Source organism: Notothenia rossii, assembly GCF_949606895.1.
Source record: "Notothenia rossii genome assembly, chromosome: 10".
Classification (NCBI taxonomy): domain Eukaryota; kingdom Metazoa; phylum Chordata; class Actinopteri; order Perciformes; family Nototheniidae; genus Notothenia; species Notothenia rossii.
Genome location: NC_136908.1, coordinates 24,920,524 through 24,938,812, shown reverse-complemented (window position 1 = coordinate 24,938,812; position 18,289 = coordinate 24,920,524). Strand labels below are relative to the sequence as shown.

Below are 18,289 nucleotides of genomic sequence, written 5' to 3'. Positions count from 1 at the left end.
ACGTATACGACAGCGTGTTCCAGTTCCTGCCAATATCCAGCAACTTCGCACAGCCTCAGGGTCTGGGGGGGTCCGAAAACCAGTCAGTATCTGGTGTGACCACCATTTGCCTCACGCAGTGAAACACATCTCTTTCGCATAGAGTTGATCAGGTTGTTGATTGTGGCCTGTGGAATGTTGGTCCACTCCTCTTCAATGGCTGTGCGAAGTTGCTGGATATGGGCAAGAACTGGAACACGCTGTCGTATACGTCGATCCAGAGCATCCCAAACATGCTCAATGGGTGACATGTTAGGGTTAGGGTCTAACCCTATGGTTTTCTGACCCCCCCAGACCCCCCCAATAAAGCAAAACTGCACGTTTCAGTGGCCTTTTATTGTGGCCAGCGTAAGGCACACCTGTGCAATAATCATGCTGTCTAATCAGCATCTTGATATGCCACACCTGTGAGGTGGGATGGATTATCTCGGCAAAGGAGAAGTGCTCACTATCACAGATTTTTTAAAGATTTGTGAACAATATTTGAGAGAAATGGTTATTTTGTGTATATAGAAAATGTTTTAGATCTTTGAGTTCATCTCATGAAAAATGGGAGCAAAAACAAAAGTGTTGCATTTATATTTTTGTTCAGTGTAGATAGCAATATTTAAGTGTTATTATTATATTGTTTCTGTATTTCCTGTCACCGTTAAAGCCCTGCTCTGCGGGGGGTTGGACATGCAGGACTGTGAAAGACAACTTGTGGACGTTCTGGGGGGAAATAAATAAACACAATCTGATGTTGCACCAAACTATCTGCTTGTTTTGTTTTTGTTTAATGACTGCATACTAATGGAAATCTTTTATGATATGTATGAGCCTTTAAGTAACTGGAGAAGTCATGAGAATATGGTAATGTGCTAGTTATCAGTGCGGAAATGAGTCAAGAGAAACTTAGACATGTCGTTTTGAGTTGCTTAAGGTTGCCTTTCAACACAGTTAATGTCAAATGATAATTGTATTATGTTGAGGAACAATATAATGTCATTATTATATGTTTAAACAAGATATACATGTATTCCTGTTTGTTTACAACTGACACAGGCCTGGTAAAAAAAGGGTAACCAAACAATGTTTGTATAATCAAAGGCATAACATCGTCAAATATCCAAAGGTAAATGTGGATAGATTAACCCAAAATCTTTCAAATGAAGAGAGTGTACAAAATATGTATACTTGAAAACAGCTGAAAAAGAAACTCTTCTAAAACGTATCACATCCCAAAGGAAAATATAGTAAGTTGTTCTAAAATCTTTGATTTCTTTATGCACACGACATTTTATTTTAAATCTTTGACATATTGTTCATTATAGATGTTTGAATGTCTGCTTTAGGTGTTGAATGCCAGTTAAATGTGAATGGTGTATTTAAACCAAGCAGCAGTCCCACAAAGTATTGCCTTGGTTAAGATTTGCATGCAGTCGATATATTATGATTATGTTATACAAAATACCTATTTGTGTTATTATTATATATTATTATATATTTTATTTTAATATATTATTTTATTTTATATTTTAAGACAATATGTAACTACATCACACTAAGGGATTTGAATTTGAATTTCCCTACATGTGCAATTTTAGAATACATAGCCTATCCTTAAAGACCTTTTTTTGTATTATTTACAAAATATTGAAAGAAAAAACTTTAAATCAAGCGAGATAGTTGATATCTACAGTAGTTTCCCTCTCCTCTCCTCCTCTCCTCCTTTCCTTTCCTTTCCGGTAAGCGACTGAGGTGAAAGAGCGTCTCTTCACGTCACTACCTCTCATTTTACGGTCGTGTTTTGGTCTGCCGTAAAGCGAAACGCGTGGACTCGGCGGAAGGTTAAAGCGAACCTCTCTGGTTGAAGTGATTCCTATCAAACACGGTAAATACAGATACATTGTTATTTAATGTAGGTTTCATATCAGCGCCTTACTTGTATAAACACGATGTCATGTGCATTTGTATTTAAAAAACATCAGTGTTAAGATAGAGCGGCCTGTTGACATGAACGAGCAGTCGTTGAAGGAGACTGGTTAGCATAACATGCTAACACCTGACAGCTTTAGAGTTTCAATGATTGTGTCATGAATCCATTTCAATATATAATAAGCTTAGGGTGTTTTTTTCAGCAGAGGGTAAGCCAGCTAGCTATTCGAACATGAGTTAGCTAGGTGCTAGCTATATAACGTTAATCGACAGGTTAGCCATTATTTAAAGGATAAAATAGTTTATTGTTGAGTTTGATTGTTCCAAGGTAATTTCACTGTTTGGACAAGGAAAACAGAAATGGGAGTTGAATGTTAAAAGCAATAGTAATTTAGCACATTTACTCCTTGAATGTGTATGTCACTTCCATGAAAGTCTGTAAAGCAGTGATATGAAAGTAAGACAGCAATGTTATCATATTGTTGGCACAGCTGCTCAACTATGAGGTTATCAAGTTAGGTTTTGCTCTTTTTGTATTAATCATACTGCACTGTTGCATGCACAACTTCCTGTTTGTGTATTTATCATTGAAATGACACCATCAAGTCTACAGAGAGGTGCAGCAGTGTTTTCCTACTAAAAGCTTGAACTAGTATATACTACATAACCCTATAACTCTTATTATATAACCCTTTTAATTACAAGAAAGCAGACGTTATGAAAAGGAACCTTTTTAGGCGCGTTTTATTTTGAGCAGAAACTCTTGACGTTACTTACTATTTGTAATGTCACTTATTAGATGCTTTTACCCAAAGAGAATCCATACAATCAGTTGTCAAATAGCCTTTGGTTTTGAAACCAAGCAAAACATTTAAAAATGTACAAAGACTGTATTTATGCTGTAACTTTTCTTTAAACTTCGTTATAATATAATCACTACTACTGTAAGGTGCTCACTTTTCATGTGCAATATGTTTGCTGTCAACTTTTTTTTGTTATAACGAAACGTATACAGCTTTCGTGGCAGTTTTTCAAGGCTGATGTTTTTATTCTGCCTTCTTCTTGTCTTTGTGATTTCTCCGTCTTCTTCCTGCTACTTCCTGTTTGTTGCTCATTATTCTCTCCTCTCCGTCTTCTCCCTCATTAGCATCATGCCGTTTGTGGACCTGCAGACTCGGCTCGGCATCGACGCTGATAAATGGCTGCTGAATCAGAGCAGCCTTCAGCCCAAGCAGAAGGCGGCGCGCTGCCACACTTTTGAGAAGGATTGGATCGAGTGCTCCCACAACATTGGGCAGACCCGCTCCAAGAAGGAGTGCCAGCTGGAGTTAGAGGATTTCAACGAGTGCTTGCACAAGAAGAAGACAGTAAGTGTCTCAATGCTCTCTGTCTCCTGTGTGAGTTATTTTAGTATCATTTCAGAGTGGTGACTGCTGGAAAAGGGATGCACTCTATGGTATTTTTTAACCAATACCTTTTATTGGTCTACCTCTTATAGCCAATGAGACAACCAATCGTTTCCCATTTTTATATTATAAAAAGTAGTCCATAACCTGTAGTTTATGCACACAAGACGGTATGAAAGGCAAAGATGTTTGGAGAAAGATGGAGGATTTTATATTCTATACCTCTGACCTATTTCAATCTGACTCACGTCCCTTATGTAAAGACAAAAAAACTATTCTCAAATTTTCTTAAATTTATTCTTGTGTGTCATTCTCTGAGAGTGTGAAAAAGTTCAGAACCGGACACATGTTTTGTGTTTTTCATTATGTTATTGTGTCCTTTTTCACATCAGAAGTGTAAAAAGTGAAAACAGTGTGGCTCTGTGTGTGGTGATCAGTCAGAAATCATCCTAATTCCATCCTCTTTGGAATAGGTTATAGAACCAGGGGTGCACATCACCTTTTTAGTGAGTTACTCAGATGAGTTTGGTACTCACCCCACACAAAGCAATTATACGAGAATCCCCTCACCCCACTCCTCCTCAGTGTCTCATTCACTGTCCTCTATTTACCCTGCTTGCATGCTAGATGATGAAGATGATTACCATTAACATTAAAACATGATAAATCCCCTGCATCATAACTTGTAGTGCATCACTTAAGACTTTGTCTGTATCATTTACAGGACTGTCTCAGAAAATTAGAATATTGTGATAAAGTTCTTTATTTTCTGTAATGCAATTAAAAAAAACAAAAATGTCATACATTCTGGATTCATTACAAATCAACTGAAATATTGCAAGCCTTTTATTATTTTAATATTGCTGATTATGGCATACAGCTTAAGAAAACTCAAATATCCTATCTCTAAATATTAGAATATCATGAAAAAGTATACTAGTAGGGTGTTCAACGAATCACTTGAATCGTCTAATTAACTCGAAACACCTGCAAGGGTTTCCTGAGCCTTGAAAAACACTCAGCTTGGTTCAGTAAACTAAATCACAAGTATGGGGAAGACTGCTGATCTGACTGCTGTCCAGAGGACCGTCATTGACACCCTCCATCAGGAGGGTAAGACACAAAAAGAAATTTCTCAAAGAGCAAGCTGTTCACAGAGTGCAGTTTCAAAGCACATCCACAAAAAGTCTGTTGGAAGGGGGAAATGTGGCAGGAAACGCTGCACAACCAAGAGAGATGACCGCAGCCTTAACAGCATTGTGAAGAAGAGTCGCTTCCAGAATTTGGGGGAGCTTCAAAGACAGTGGACTGAAGCTGGAGTCCAGGTATCAAAAGTCACTGTTCACAGACGTGTCCGGGAAATGGGTTACAATAGCCGTATTCCCATGGTCAAGCCACTTCTGAACTCAAGACAACGGAAGAGGCGTCTGACTTGGGCTAAGGAAAAGAAGCACTGGACAGTTGCACAGTGGTCCAAAGTCCTCTTTTCAGACGAAAGCAAGTTTTGTATTTCATTTGGAAGTCAAGGCGCCAGAGTCTGGAGAAAGGCTGGAGAGGAGCAAAATCCAAGTTGCTTGAAATCCAGTGTGAAGTTCCCACAGTCAGCGATGGTTTGGGGAGCCATGTCAGCTGCTGGTGTTGGTCCACTGTGTTTCATCAAGCCCAGAGTAAATGCAGCTGTGTACCAAGAGATTTTAGAGCACTACATGCTTCCGTCTGCTGAAAAGCTCTATGGAGATGAGGAATTCATTTTCCAGCATGATCTGGCACCTGCCCACAGTGCCAAAACCACCAGTAACTGGTGTACTGACCATGGCATTACTGTCCTCGATTGGCCTGCAAATTCCCCTGACCTGAACCCCATAGAGAATATGTGGGGTATTGTGAAGAAGAAGCTGAAAGACACCAGACCCAACAATGCTAATGAGCTAAAGGCCGCTCTTGAAGCATCCTGGGCATCCATAACACCTCAGCAATGCCACAGGCTGATTGCCTCCATGCCACGCCGCATTGATGCAGTAATCCGTGCAAAAGGATTCCCAACCAAGTACTGAGTGCATTAATGGACATTTTCAAATGTTTGATTGTGTTTTGCTGTTATAAATCTTTTTTTTTTACTTGGTCTGAGGAACTATTCTAATTTTTTGAGATAGGATTTTTGAGTTTTCTTAAGCTGTATGCCATAATCAGCAATATTAAAATAATAAAAGGCTTGCAATATTTCAGTTGATTTGTAATGAATCCAGAATGTAGGACATTTTTGTTTTTTTAATTGCATTACAGAAAATAAAGAACTTTATCACAATATTCTAATTTTCTGGGACAGTCCTGTAGGTCTGCAAACACAACTCCTTCAACACCCAAGCCTATTTGCTAAATATTATTCCTTTCTCTTTACCCAATGATCCTTCGGCACATCCAAATAATTTGTTTGCCGGTTTCTAATGAACTCATATAAGCTAATTGAGCCGCTATATGGCATAATTATCCCACAATTGTGCAACATCAAGCTGTCTGAATCTTAAAGGTCCCATGTCATGCTAGTGGAGCCTCGCAGATGGGGGTGTTGCAGCCCCCTCAGCATCCCCCCCTTCGATGTCTCACTGTCTCGCAGACCCCCCCATCTGCGAGAAATGAACCCAGCTCACACTGTCCGCTCCTCGCAGCAGCGAGCCGCGCAACGTCCCCCCAACACGGCACCCAGACCCCACGCAGCATTCTCATCTGTTTGACATTACTGGTGTCATTTTCTGGTTGCTAACAAACACCATTGTAACACATAATCACTGATGTTCCGCTGTAACGGTGGTGGACTCATCAGAACAGACTGGGCGAGCTGACCAATCAGAGCACAGTGGGCTCATAGGGAGGGGGGGGGGCTCCAACAAGGCGTTTAGGACAGAGAGTGAATACACATACTATACAGAGATGCTGTATGAGAAACCAATGTGAGTTTGGAAAATTGAACAATGTAAATAGACCTCGACAATAGAATTATAATCAGTAGAAATGGCCATGACATGGGACCTTTAAACGTTGGTGTGGTTGAAAGGATGAACGGAAGGGAGCATTTTCTAGCAGGTATATTTAAATAAAAGCGTTTAGTAGGGTAAGACATGAGAGTAATAGTATAGAAATGAGTAACCAAAGTGTCCAGAAAGCAAATAGCACCGTCATCTCAGCCTCCAGATGGTGTCAGAGCTGAGCTGAGGTCAGTGTGTGTCAGCAGAGGAGAGACAGGCAGAACCCCCCCCCCCACTCACTGTAATGTGCTGCAGCAGCACCATCCCATCGCCTCCACCCAAACACCACGTCACATTCGTTCTGAACATGATGAGGAGGAAGTGCTGATTTAAGATGAATGTCAGCTAAGAAAAGACATTTCATGATGAGGAGGATTCACTTTTGATTTGGATTGAAATCTGCGCAGAACTGAGGTAGGTTACTCCAGTCACCATGTGAAGGTGAGAAAACCATAGCAGCTCCTGCTATGGTTTTCTCACCTTCACATGGTGACTGGAGTAAAACACAAAGTTAGAATCACTCATTTCTTTGGCTTTATCCTCCTCAAAGAGACACCAGAAGGTTGAGGGATACAGAGGGACTTAATGGAAATTGTATGTATTTCCGTTTACCTGTTTTTCTGTTATTCTAGATCGTTGCACTTGGACTGTAGTGCTCAGAGTGCTACAAAGTACTTTGGTAAAACTAAACAGCAGTCTCTTATTCAAGAAATCATGACCACGATCTCTTGTTGTGAACAGTTGCATGTAGGAACTATTTTCACACGATCAAACTACATCTGGCAACCACATCAATGAACATTTACAAACAAGTGTGCGTGTATTTAGATTCTGCTAGCTCACCTGAGTTATTCATGTTGTCATTTCCTACCATCAAAAGTCCTCTTGTCCACGGGGAGATGCTTTGTTCTGCGTGGTGATAGGGTTTGTGGATGTTGTTTGGTATAAAGAAAAAAACTGAAACTGCTCATTACAAGACGTGGATTTTATTAAAGGACCCTGTTATGCTTTTTGGTTTCCCTTTAATGTAGTGTGTTAAATAGGTTTTTGTGTATGTAAATGCTCCGCAAAGAATACATTCCAAGCGGTTGACCAATCACAACAGAGGTGGCCAGCGAACCAATCAGAGCAGATTGGGCTCTGGTTTCAGACAGAGGGTGAAAAGAGGTGCTGCAGCACAGGCAGTATGAGGAAAATAAATAACTTTTTGAACATTAAAGCATGGAAACAAAATACAAATATGAACTTGAACAATTAGCATAATAGGTCCTCTTCAAGTAACCAAAGTCATGATTTCTGGAAAGAGACATTGCTGTTGAGTTAAATATGTTATACAGTATATTCCAACATTCGACAACTCGCACCCAAACAGTGTATGTTGGAGCAAAATGTCCCTTTTTTAAATGTAAGTTTCTGTCACTGCATCCTGTGTTTCTGCCTCATCATGTAACGCCCTCTCCTCTTCCTCCCGCAGAGCAAGAGGCTGTACGCCATCCGTCAGCAGCGTGATAAGATGATTAAGGAGGGGACGTACACCCCGCCGCCCTGCCACTCAGGACAGGCTAACCCGTCTCCATGAGGCAGCAGCTCTGCACAGCTCTTCCTGTTCTCATCAGCTAGCCATATTTCCTGTTCCCTGTACAATTTAGCTAATAAATGTTATTATTAAATATCTAACCATTCACGTCACGTCTTCTTTTTTCACTTCATGCTGTGTGTGAAGAAGCAAAGATTGAAAACATCTCAGTACTTTTAATAACTTATAATAAAAATACAAAAACGTAATATGCAGTAGTCAAGTATTTTTGTACAGGAAGTATGAGGAAATAAAGAGCTTTTTGAACATTAAAGCATGTAAACATGTCACAGTAGAGACTACATACTAATATGAAGCAGAAAATGAGCATTATAGGGCCAGGATCCTTAAACATTATTGCATCAGTAATTATTGGTCACAACAAAACATATACTTGTATAACACTCACATGGGCAATACTTTTAAAACTTGAAGTCAATTATGTTTGAAATACTAACACACTATTTCAAGTATGTAATAACTTACAAACTTCAATATAGTACTTTTGATGATTTTCTTTTAATCTAAAGTGTGTAATGTGTTTAGTCCAAAGCGGTTAATCCTTGACGTGATAATTAAAGCATTCACTTGTGCTCTATGCTTGCCTTATACAGAAATGCAGGGAATAATGGAAACCAGGCATTCTGGGAGTGATGATGGCAGAAAACAAATAGCCTAAATGTATTAACTAGCCTAACTGAATAGCCTCACCACAGCTGGATAAATGCTTTAACTACAGTCCATTTTCTTCACTGACCTCATTTAGTAAATCGTTAAATGGTAGGTAGTAAGCGCTCCTGAGGGACGGCTCTATGATGAGAGGTTGATATGAGGGAGTGCTGTTTGTCGTCCCTGATTCAATTAACAGTGTTTCGAGTCCAACTGATGGGATGATCAGGCTCTGCGAAGCACCACAAGATGGAGCCAAAAGCACACATAAGAAAGTTAGGAAATTCATGAAGTCTCTGAAGAACCAAACAAGTTTCTACCTTTTTTGGTTTTACATGCAGACATTTCTGCTGTTTCTTTAGGGGGAGATTTGGAGGAATAGAATTCTTGAGGTGCTTTTGAAAATGACTTTGTGTCTACATTCATTAAGTAAAACATACTACATGTAGTTGACATTGCGGTTCTCCAATTAAATATCATACAATTATTAAATACATTAAATGTACAATTTGAAACTTTTCTGTAAGGTTTTTTTTGTGTGGTTAGTATTAACTGTCTTTGTTTGGTCAAAAGCCATCTGATTTGGAAATCTGAAAATCTCTATTTCTAAAATCCTAAATCCTTCACATTTTTATAAATTGTTTAATTTCAGTAATAATTATTGTACATGATGTAATTGGGTGAAAAGACCAAGTACTGAAACTGCATTTCCTTTCAGATCACACAGGCAAAAATAATATATGAATTGTTTGAACAGTAACTGGTGTTGAAGTTGCTTCAAGTTTGGAGTTTTCCCTAAAAAATGTCTAATGTTACAATGATCAATAATCTGATTTACTTTTTATTGCCGGTATACCTGTGTGTAGGAATACATGTTTTACTGAGAATGACAGTCAAGCTTTGTCTGAAGGCAGTCAGACGGATTGTCCCCTAAAAATCCAAATTGGCTTTATTAAGTTAAAAAAAATACAGACATAGATCCATTACTCACAATATCACATGGTTTCAATTGTTTACATTTTTGGCAGCATCAGTGGATTCATGTCAGGAGCTTCAGTTTGATATGTACTACAGCCCTGTTTATACTGAAAGGTAATCATCAATCCAAAGAATGAGCAGTGATAGTCGAAGTGATCTTTACACCGAGTTTATCGTTGCGGTTCATGTGGTCGGTCAGTGCATCAGCTGCTGTGTGATTAAAGTGGCTGCAGCAGCACAGACCTCTGATCAGCTGTATAGAGGGAGAATGTGGAAGAACCAACACTGACAAATTCCAGTTAATTTTCAATCTGAGTGAAAGGAAAATACATAAAGGAATAGTTTGGATTTCTTAAAATGTACGAGGTACTTACACAAAGTCAGTGTATTCATTCATTCCCCCAGTTTTTGAGGATCAGACAGCAGTGCCAGCACAGAAGCTAAGAACACGTACCGCAGTGTATGGGGGAAGAAGAAAAACGCCTGAAAAAAGCCATCAGTTTAAGGGTACGCTATATTTTAAAATACTTTTGCCCCTTTACATTGCTGTTAAATAGCTAGAGTCTATCAGGAACTTAAGCTGATACTTATGCTCTTTCAAAGCCACCAGACTCCATTAACAACAACTTTAATTTCATATTGAAGAAACCAGGAAAGTTGTTGTAACGGTTAGTTTGTTTGTGATAATGTTGGACTTTCATGTTTCAAAGGGTTGGTGCCGATATACAAGTTTTCTGTGCGGTAAAATAACTGTTTTCGTCTATGGACTTGTGGCTTTGGAGAGAGTCTAAATAACTATAACCATAAATAACGTCTTCAGGTAAACAGAAAAGAGCTATCTGACTGCAAGGTAAAGTGATGTCCAGAGCAGTACGTTGCTTTCTTTACCCTGGAAGACCCTAAGGCATATGTACGCCTACTGTTTGTGGATTTTAGCTCGGCTTTTAAGACACTGCAGCCTCACATCTTGCTTCAAAAACTGATGAAGATCAGTATAAATCCTTTTATCTTGAAATGGTATTTTTCGTTTTCAACCAATCGCACTCAGCACATCAGGGTCAACAATGCCCTCTCAGAGCCCCGGACCATCAGTGCAGGAGCCCCCCAGGGTTGTGTGAGCACCCCGGTCCTCTTCACACTGTAATCAAACGATTGTACGAGAATCCACCCGGATAATTATATCATCAAATTCTCAGATGATACAGCCATCCTTGGTTAATGCACAAAGGCAGCAGTTCATCGGCTTATCACTTTGTGCAGTGGTATGATTTTAACCATCTTGTGCTGAATGTGAAGAAGACTGAGGAGATGGTGTGGGACCCAAAGGCAGTGGGTGACCTTAGGCCGGTGGTTATCCACAATGAACCCATAACTCAGGTCAGCTCCTATAAGTACCTTGGTGTCCATCTAGATCAGGGATGGGCATTTTTGATGGTGGTGGGGGCCACATAATTGATGTACTGGCCACCAGGGGGCCGCAGATTCACTTGGAACACACACAAAATTCCATGTGTTGTATGTAATTATTAACAAATATACTAAGTCTGACATCTTCATTGACATTTTACAATCAAAGGGAACATACCCAAAAAATGGGAACATCCTCTAATAAGCTCAGTAAACAAATATTGTCACGGTTTGTGAAACAAGCAGGACCCAAATGCAGATATAAACTGAAACTTCCTTTATTTCAAGGCTATGATATATATGTACAATGACAAAACAGAACACTCACCGCAGAACTAGTCATGGAACAAGACGAACCGACCAAGACAGACAGAAAACCCAGAACTTAAATACACACAAGACTCAATCACACAACAAGACACAGGTGAGGAGGGAGGACAAAACACAGGGGCCACAGGTGAACATAATCAGAAAATTAGACACACCAGGGAAACTAATGACAAGACAATAACCCAAAGGAAAACATGACATGGAAAACAGCAAAAACACCCAAACCTACAAAACTATAAACGTGACATAACATGAGAATCGTGACATAACCCCCCCCTCAAGGGACGGATTCCAGACGTCCCAAAAAAACAAAAGTCCAGCAGGGTGGGTGGAGGGGTCTGGAGGACGGGTCTCGGGCGGACGGCCCGGGGGCAAGGCAGAGTTCAAAAAAGGGGAATTCGGGCGGACGGCCCGGGGGCAAGGCAGAGTTCAAAAAGGGGAATTCGGGCGGACGGCCCGGGGGCAAGGCAGAGTCCGAGGAGGGGTGAAGACCAGACAGCTCCGGAGGCCGGTCAGGAGCCGGACCATGGCTGTAAGGTCCGGTTCTGGAGCCGGAAACATGGCTGTAAGGTTCGGTTCTGGAGCCGGAAACATGGCTGTGTGGGCCGGCACTGGAGCCGGAAACATGGCTGTAAGGTCCGGTTCTGGAGCCGGAAACATGGCTGTAAGGTCCGGTTCTAGAGCCGGAAACATGGCTGTAAGGTTCGGTTCTGGAGCCGGAAACATGGCTGTACGCGCCGGTTCTGGAGCCGGAAACATGGCTGTAAGGTCCGGAGCCGAAGCCGGAAACATGGCTGTAAGGTCCGGAGCCGAAGCCTGGATCCTGGCTGTGTAAGCCAGGTAATGGAGTATGGAAGTAAAGCTGCGTGGGCCAGTACTGGAGCATGGAGCCATGGCTGCTGGGGCCTGTTCTGGGGCTGGAACTATGGCTCTTGGGGCTTGAGCTGCTAGCTTGGCCTTGCGACTCCTCCTCTTAGCAGCCGCCTGAATACTCCGTGGACCTCCATAAGCCAGACGAGTTCCAGAATATGACTCCTGGACAGGAGCAGGAACTGGGGCAGAAGCCTGGGTTGACTGCAGACGGAACCCACCGAGGCGTATGGTGCCAGGTTGGGAATTGGGAGGCCGGGAGCTAGCATGCCTGGGGCTAGCAGGCTGGGAATCACACACAGGGAGGATCTTTGAAATCCAGCCAGGTAAGAACTTCACCATACCTGGTTTCTCTCTAGCCATCTGGCGCGCCTCCGACAACACAGCCTCCCGCTGCTGAACTCCGGGTGCTCTCTTCCATCTATCCGAGCAGTTAGCCAAAAAAAAGGAAAAATGTAATAATTCCGACTCGAACGGATCTGCTGGGCCCATTTCTTGGTCGGTTCGTACTGTCACGGTTTGTGAAACAAGCAGGACCCAAATGCAGATATAAACTGAAACTTCCTTTATTTCAAGGCTATGATATATATGTACAATGACAAAACAGAACAGTCACCGCAGAACTAGTCAGGGAACAAGACGAACCGACCAAGACAGACAGACAACCCAGAACTTAAATATACACAAGACTCAATCACACAAAAAGACACAGGTGAGGAGGGAGGAGAAAACACAGGGGCCACAGGTGAACATAATCAGACAATTAGACACACCAGGGAAACTAATGACAAGACAATAACCCAAAGGAAAACATGACATGGAAAACAGCAAAAACACCCAAACCTACAAAACTATAAACGTGACATAACATGAGAATCGTGACAAATATTGGTTCACAGAAATGTTATTTCATTTTTACAAGTGGCATTTTTGTATTGAATAGCTTATTAAACAGTGGAATAAAACGATTTTAAACTATTGGAAAGCACGGGAAATGTCTGTGTATTGAGATTAACCATTAAGATGACATAAACATGTCATGGTTATGAACACTAACCCAGATATTAGTTGTCTAACTTGAACCTAAAACACTTGTAGCCAGTCTCTGCATTCCCCTTATTCCACAATAAGGGGAATGTCAACACAGACACCTCCCTCCCGCTGAAATTATGAATGAAAAGCGTAATAATCATAGATAACACGGCAGGGTCCGTGACAGTTTGTTTTCATCTGATTTCAAATAAACAAAGTCTTGGTTTTAAGAATATTAAACTTGTTTCGCCAAATTCAGATGATAAATACAACTTTTAAGCTTGTAAAGGCATAATTACAAGCGGCAACTTAACGTCACAGCATGCATAACTGAGGTTACCTACTGTAACCCCCGCTTCTATGAGTAAATGGCGCAGCCCTCTAAGGCTATCGCTATTGGGTAATCCCCCTGCGCCCCCGCGCAGCACTGAAACACTTGTAGTCCACGCCCACCCGCAAGGTGGGCCCCACCCTCGGGCCTCCTTCCGGTATAAATAGGAAGGTGGCCCGGCAATCTGCTCCCATACAACATAACTTTTCTTCAGCTATTTGTAGAGCCAGTGGGGCCCCGCACTTAGAGGGCTGCGCCATTTACTCATAGAAGCTGGGGTTACAGTAGGTAACCTCAGTTCTATTTCGTATATGGCTTCGCCCTCTAAGGCTATTGCTATTGGGTTAAGGGCGAAGCATGATGTAGTCTGCGCCCCACTGGGTCCGCCCGGCACTAGAAGCACAGACATACCTGCTCAATAATACCCCCCTGCCTGATGTGCCATGCGTAATGGCTCATCACCGTACCTAGAACATAGCAAAACATGCCTATCTTCCCGACGGGGTGAAGGCTGGGAACAATACATACCGGCCGCTGTGAGAAAGTAGAGACGAAAGTCCCACCTCGTCCTGCGATCGTAGTGGGGGAACAGCAGCTCTCTGCGTGTCAGACAGGTAGGAGAGCGCCCAGCTGGATCCCTGACGTCACTCACTCTGACCAGGCACTCCGTACAAAGTGTGTCAGAGGAAAAAGGAACATCCCTCCTATAAGAGGGGAAAAGGGCCGCTCTCCGCGTGCCGAGAGGCAGGAGAGAGGCGCACAGCTGGCTCCCTGACGTCACTCACTCCGACAGGACACCCAGTACAGGGTGTGTCAGAGAGGAATGGGAGACATCCCTCAAATAAAATTGAATAAACGAACAGGGGGAAGACCAAGATGCAGCCGTGCCAATATCTTCCACTCCACATTCCTCCGTGCAAAGCCGTGGAGGAGGAAATTCCTCTGGTGGAGTGCGCATTGACGTTCTCCGGGGGCTCCACCCCAGAGGAGACATGCCTGTGACACAGCCTCAGATTATTTCGCGGTATTTGAAATCATGTACGCAGCTCGCGAAGTAACTAGGAGTCTAGTGGACGGTATCAGTACTACAAGTAAAAAAAACAAACATTTTTTTTTAATTTTTTTTAATTAATTACGTTGTTTATAAATTATTCTGAGGGCCGCAAAAAGAGGAGGTAGGGGCCGCATGTGGCCCGCGGGCCGCCATTTGCACATCCCTGATCTACATAATACACTCAGCTGGAAGGCGCATGTTCAAGAGCCGCGTTCACACCGGAATATTTTTCCCACTTTAGTTCCGATATAGTTCCGAAATGTCGCGTTCACACCAAAAAGAGTCGGAACTAAAATTCGTTCATGAGAACCTTTTTACCCCCTTTTCCGCCCCTGCTAGAGAGCAGGGACTCTAATGCAGCTCTCTTGTGAGAAAAGAGCTATATTTCTGATAGGCTGGGCGGATTGCAAACCACGCCCCGTAAAACTAAAAAAAAGTGTTGTGAAGCCACCATTTTATTATCCTCGCATTAGCATTATTAGCATTAGCATTAGCCCAGCGCAGAAACGCAGAGAGACTAACTTATGGCAACACAAAATAAAACATGGGAGCGGTGGAGATGAGGAGGTGTCGGCGTTCTTGCGATTTACTCAGAAAGCCGGTCCCCAACTCCGGGGACTTCCGGCCGGGGATTTTGGGCGGCAGTATACGCCGTGAAGTTGTTTGCGGCCTGCCAGTAAACCCAAAGCAGAAGAAGAAGAAGAAGAAGTGACGTCAGCGGCTTCATTTGCCTAATCCACCCCCAGGGACTTATTCCGGTGTGAACGCGATCTGTACTTAGTTCATCCGAACTAAAGAGTTCTGATGAACTAAGTTCTCATGAACCTTTGTGGGAAAAGTACTGCGGTGTGAAAGCGCCTATGGTCTGTGCTCTAGACTTCAACAGCGGTTGTACTTTCTGCATAGACTCCGAGCTTTCGGAGTCGACCAGGAGTTCATGCTACTGTTCTATCATGCAGTGTTGGAGAGCATCATTAGGTATGGTATTACTGCCTGGTATGGTAACTTGACAGTGCAGTCAAAGTCACAGATCGCTCGTCTGGTACAGACTGCTATGAAAATTATGGGGGTTAAAAAACACCCATCTCTCCAAAACATATACGAGCAGTCCATTATCAGACAGGCAAAAAAAAGTGTGTCTGATCCCACCCACATACTCCACCCAGAATTCCAGCTCCTACCTTCTGGTAGAAGATTCAGGGTTCCCAAGAGCAGGCTGAACCGCTATAAGCACTCATTCCTACCTATGTCCATTAAGCTTCTTAATGTTCACATGAAATTAAATTTATAGTCAAATTTAATGAAATTTACTTTTTAAATGTTGGCCATGAGGGTTGTGCAATAGGTCGCCATTGTCAGTATGTGCGTCTGTGTATTGTGTTTGTTCAAACGTTGCATGACTGATGATATGTGTATGTCTCTTAATGTCTATGTTTGTATATGTACATGTATGCTGAACTGCAGGACGGAGTCCAGAACAAATGTCCTTACTGGGACAATAAAGTGTATCGTACACTCGCATAACTCCGGTCTGTACGTTGACTATAATTAAATGGATGTTGTCTACAGATTACATATACTATATTTTTTATTTCAACTTAATATGATTTATTTCAATTTACCTAATACAATAATGTGTAATCTATTGACAACAACTATAGTCATTGTTTCATTTTGAATGTTTTGGGGACATCCGACCGTCATCTTACACTGACCATGAATAGCTCATACAACCACACTTTGAAAGACAAATAAAAACCATGCCTTTAATTTATTTTCTTCTCTTGTGAGCATTTTGGAGTGTTTGGCCACCTGATCAATCTTATCAATGTTAGCTCCATGTTTGGTTTCCACCAGCTCTGTTGACAGGCCCCATGTTTAATCAACTATGAACAAGGTTTGAGTGGTTGATTGTTTAAGATGGCATTGTTAGCTTAAATTTCCCACTAAATTACAAGCCTATTAATAGTGTTAGAACCTGTGTTGGTGTGGTCCTAATGTAGCCGGTCTGGGCCTACTTCTCAGCAGACCCTTGCTACGACTCTGCGTTGTGTTGTGCGTGTTTGATGGACAAGGAGATTCGGTTGTTGTCCTTAACCGAGACTGTGGCGTATTTATTCCTCTGCATGAAGTAAACACAATAATGCAGCAGCATTAATACACATGGACGTCTGCAACACACCAGTCTCAGTCTGCCATACAAACAACTGAGAGACTAGTACTTATAAAACATTCAGATATCAAATCTGTCACAATAGATCACAATACACTGTACAATTACAGTTACACGTGAAATGTATACACCACCGGCTAATTAGTATTTTTAGACATGTAAATAAAACAATAAAATAAACACATAGTACAAAACACAATAGACCAAAAACATGGGAGCAACAAACATACCTGCATGAAGTAAACACAATAATGCAGCAGCATTAATACACATGGACGTCTGCAACACACCAGTCTGTGGTGGGGAAAAGACGCCATTAAACATCCTGCAGGTGCTGTGTGTGAGTCCTCACAAGTGCTGCTAAACAGTACACTTAACTAAAAGTTTGCTAAAACACTCAAACTTCTGCAAAACAACTACACAGCAACACATTAGCACCATGGAATGATATTATAACCTTGTTTCACAGTTTAAGATTATATAAACACTGTAAACATCATTTAGAACATAAATCTACAAAGAGCACATGACAAACTCTCCTCACCTCAGTCTGCCATACAAACAACTGAGTGAGAGAGGGTGCAACGCAGGTAAATGACGTCACTGCCGAAAGTGAAGACTTCAAAATAAAAGCATTAGCTCCCAAAACGGTCTTTTGTAGTAAACATACCAAAATAAAAGTGACAATAAATAATATTGGAACAATAAAATAAAACGTGAGGGATTATTGGTGGAATGCATTCCTGTATATTTATATACCTGCTACATTCACCCCTCCTGAATTATACCAAAATCCTGAGCGGCTGACAGGACATAACACTGACAGGGACATTAACACTGCGTTAAAACTGGCACGGGTTCACATAAAGATACCATCTTCACAATCAGCTAGAAGCTACCTGGTAAACAGGTTCAGAGAAATCAAAAGGGTGATCAACCCTTAGTCCCCTCTTAGAATTGCTTGGTGCCGTGTACACCAAACTACCCGGCCTACTTGAGTCCCAAACCGTACTCGTGAGCACAGACAGTAAACAGTACATCACTTACAGTGACACATTGCAAAACGTAAAAAAAACAACGATAAAAAAAGAAACATCTCAATAAAAGAAAACAAACAAGAAGAAATAATACAGCCCCTTCAGAACAGGGTAAGAAGAGACTGGGATCTCTTACTGAAAGAGTTTGCGAACCCCCTCATGCTGGTCGGCCTCTGAACCATTGTCTCTACAAAACGGCTGACTCTCTTAACAACCCTGCCAGCACAAGTCCTGACCACACCCTGCGTGTCTGCTTGAGTGGGTGCTTGGCTGTCTCGGCCCTGTTCTGCAACTGTTGGTAAAGTGTCCGAAATAACGGTCGGGACATGGCCTGTGTCAACCATCGACACTGAGTCTGATGTGTCAACTGCTGACGCTGTAACCGGTCTGAATGACTGGACACTGCTTGCGTCGATCACTGATGCTGTATCTGGTACACTTGACTGA

General features: G+C 41.9%; 1 protein-coding gene across 1 annotated transcript; it reads left to right on the top strand.

Annotated features, from left to right (window-relative positions):
- Positions 1-1,755: 1,755 nt before the first annotated feature.
- ndufs5 (NADH:ubiquinone oxidoreductase subunit S5) lies at positions 1,756-8,069 on the top strand. The gene is made up of 3 exons (XM_079655346.1): positions 1,756-1,912; positions 3,104-3,323; positions 7,860-8,069. The coding sequence occupies exons 2-3, from the start codon at positions 3,108-3,110 to the stop codon at positions 7,962-7,964; spliced, it is 321 nt and encodes a 106-aa protein (XP_079511472.1). The 5' UTR covers positions 1,756-1,912; positions 3,104-3,107; the 3' UTR covers positions 7,965-8,069.
- Positions 8,070-18,289: the final 10,220 nt, after the last annotated feature.

Bases quoted from the DNA above. Each gene is read 5' to 3' on its own strand.
- ndufs5 (XM_079655346.1), top strand. From the start codon at position 3,108: ATGCCGTTTGTGGACCTGCAGACTCGGCTCGGCATCGACGCTGATAAA. The intron at 3,324-7,859 runs GTAAGTGTCTCA...TTCCTCCCGCAG, and splicing joins GCTTGCACAAGAAGAAGACA to AGCAAGAGGCTGTACGCCAT.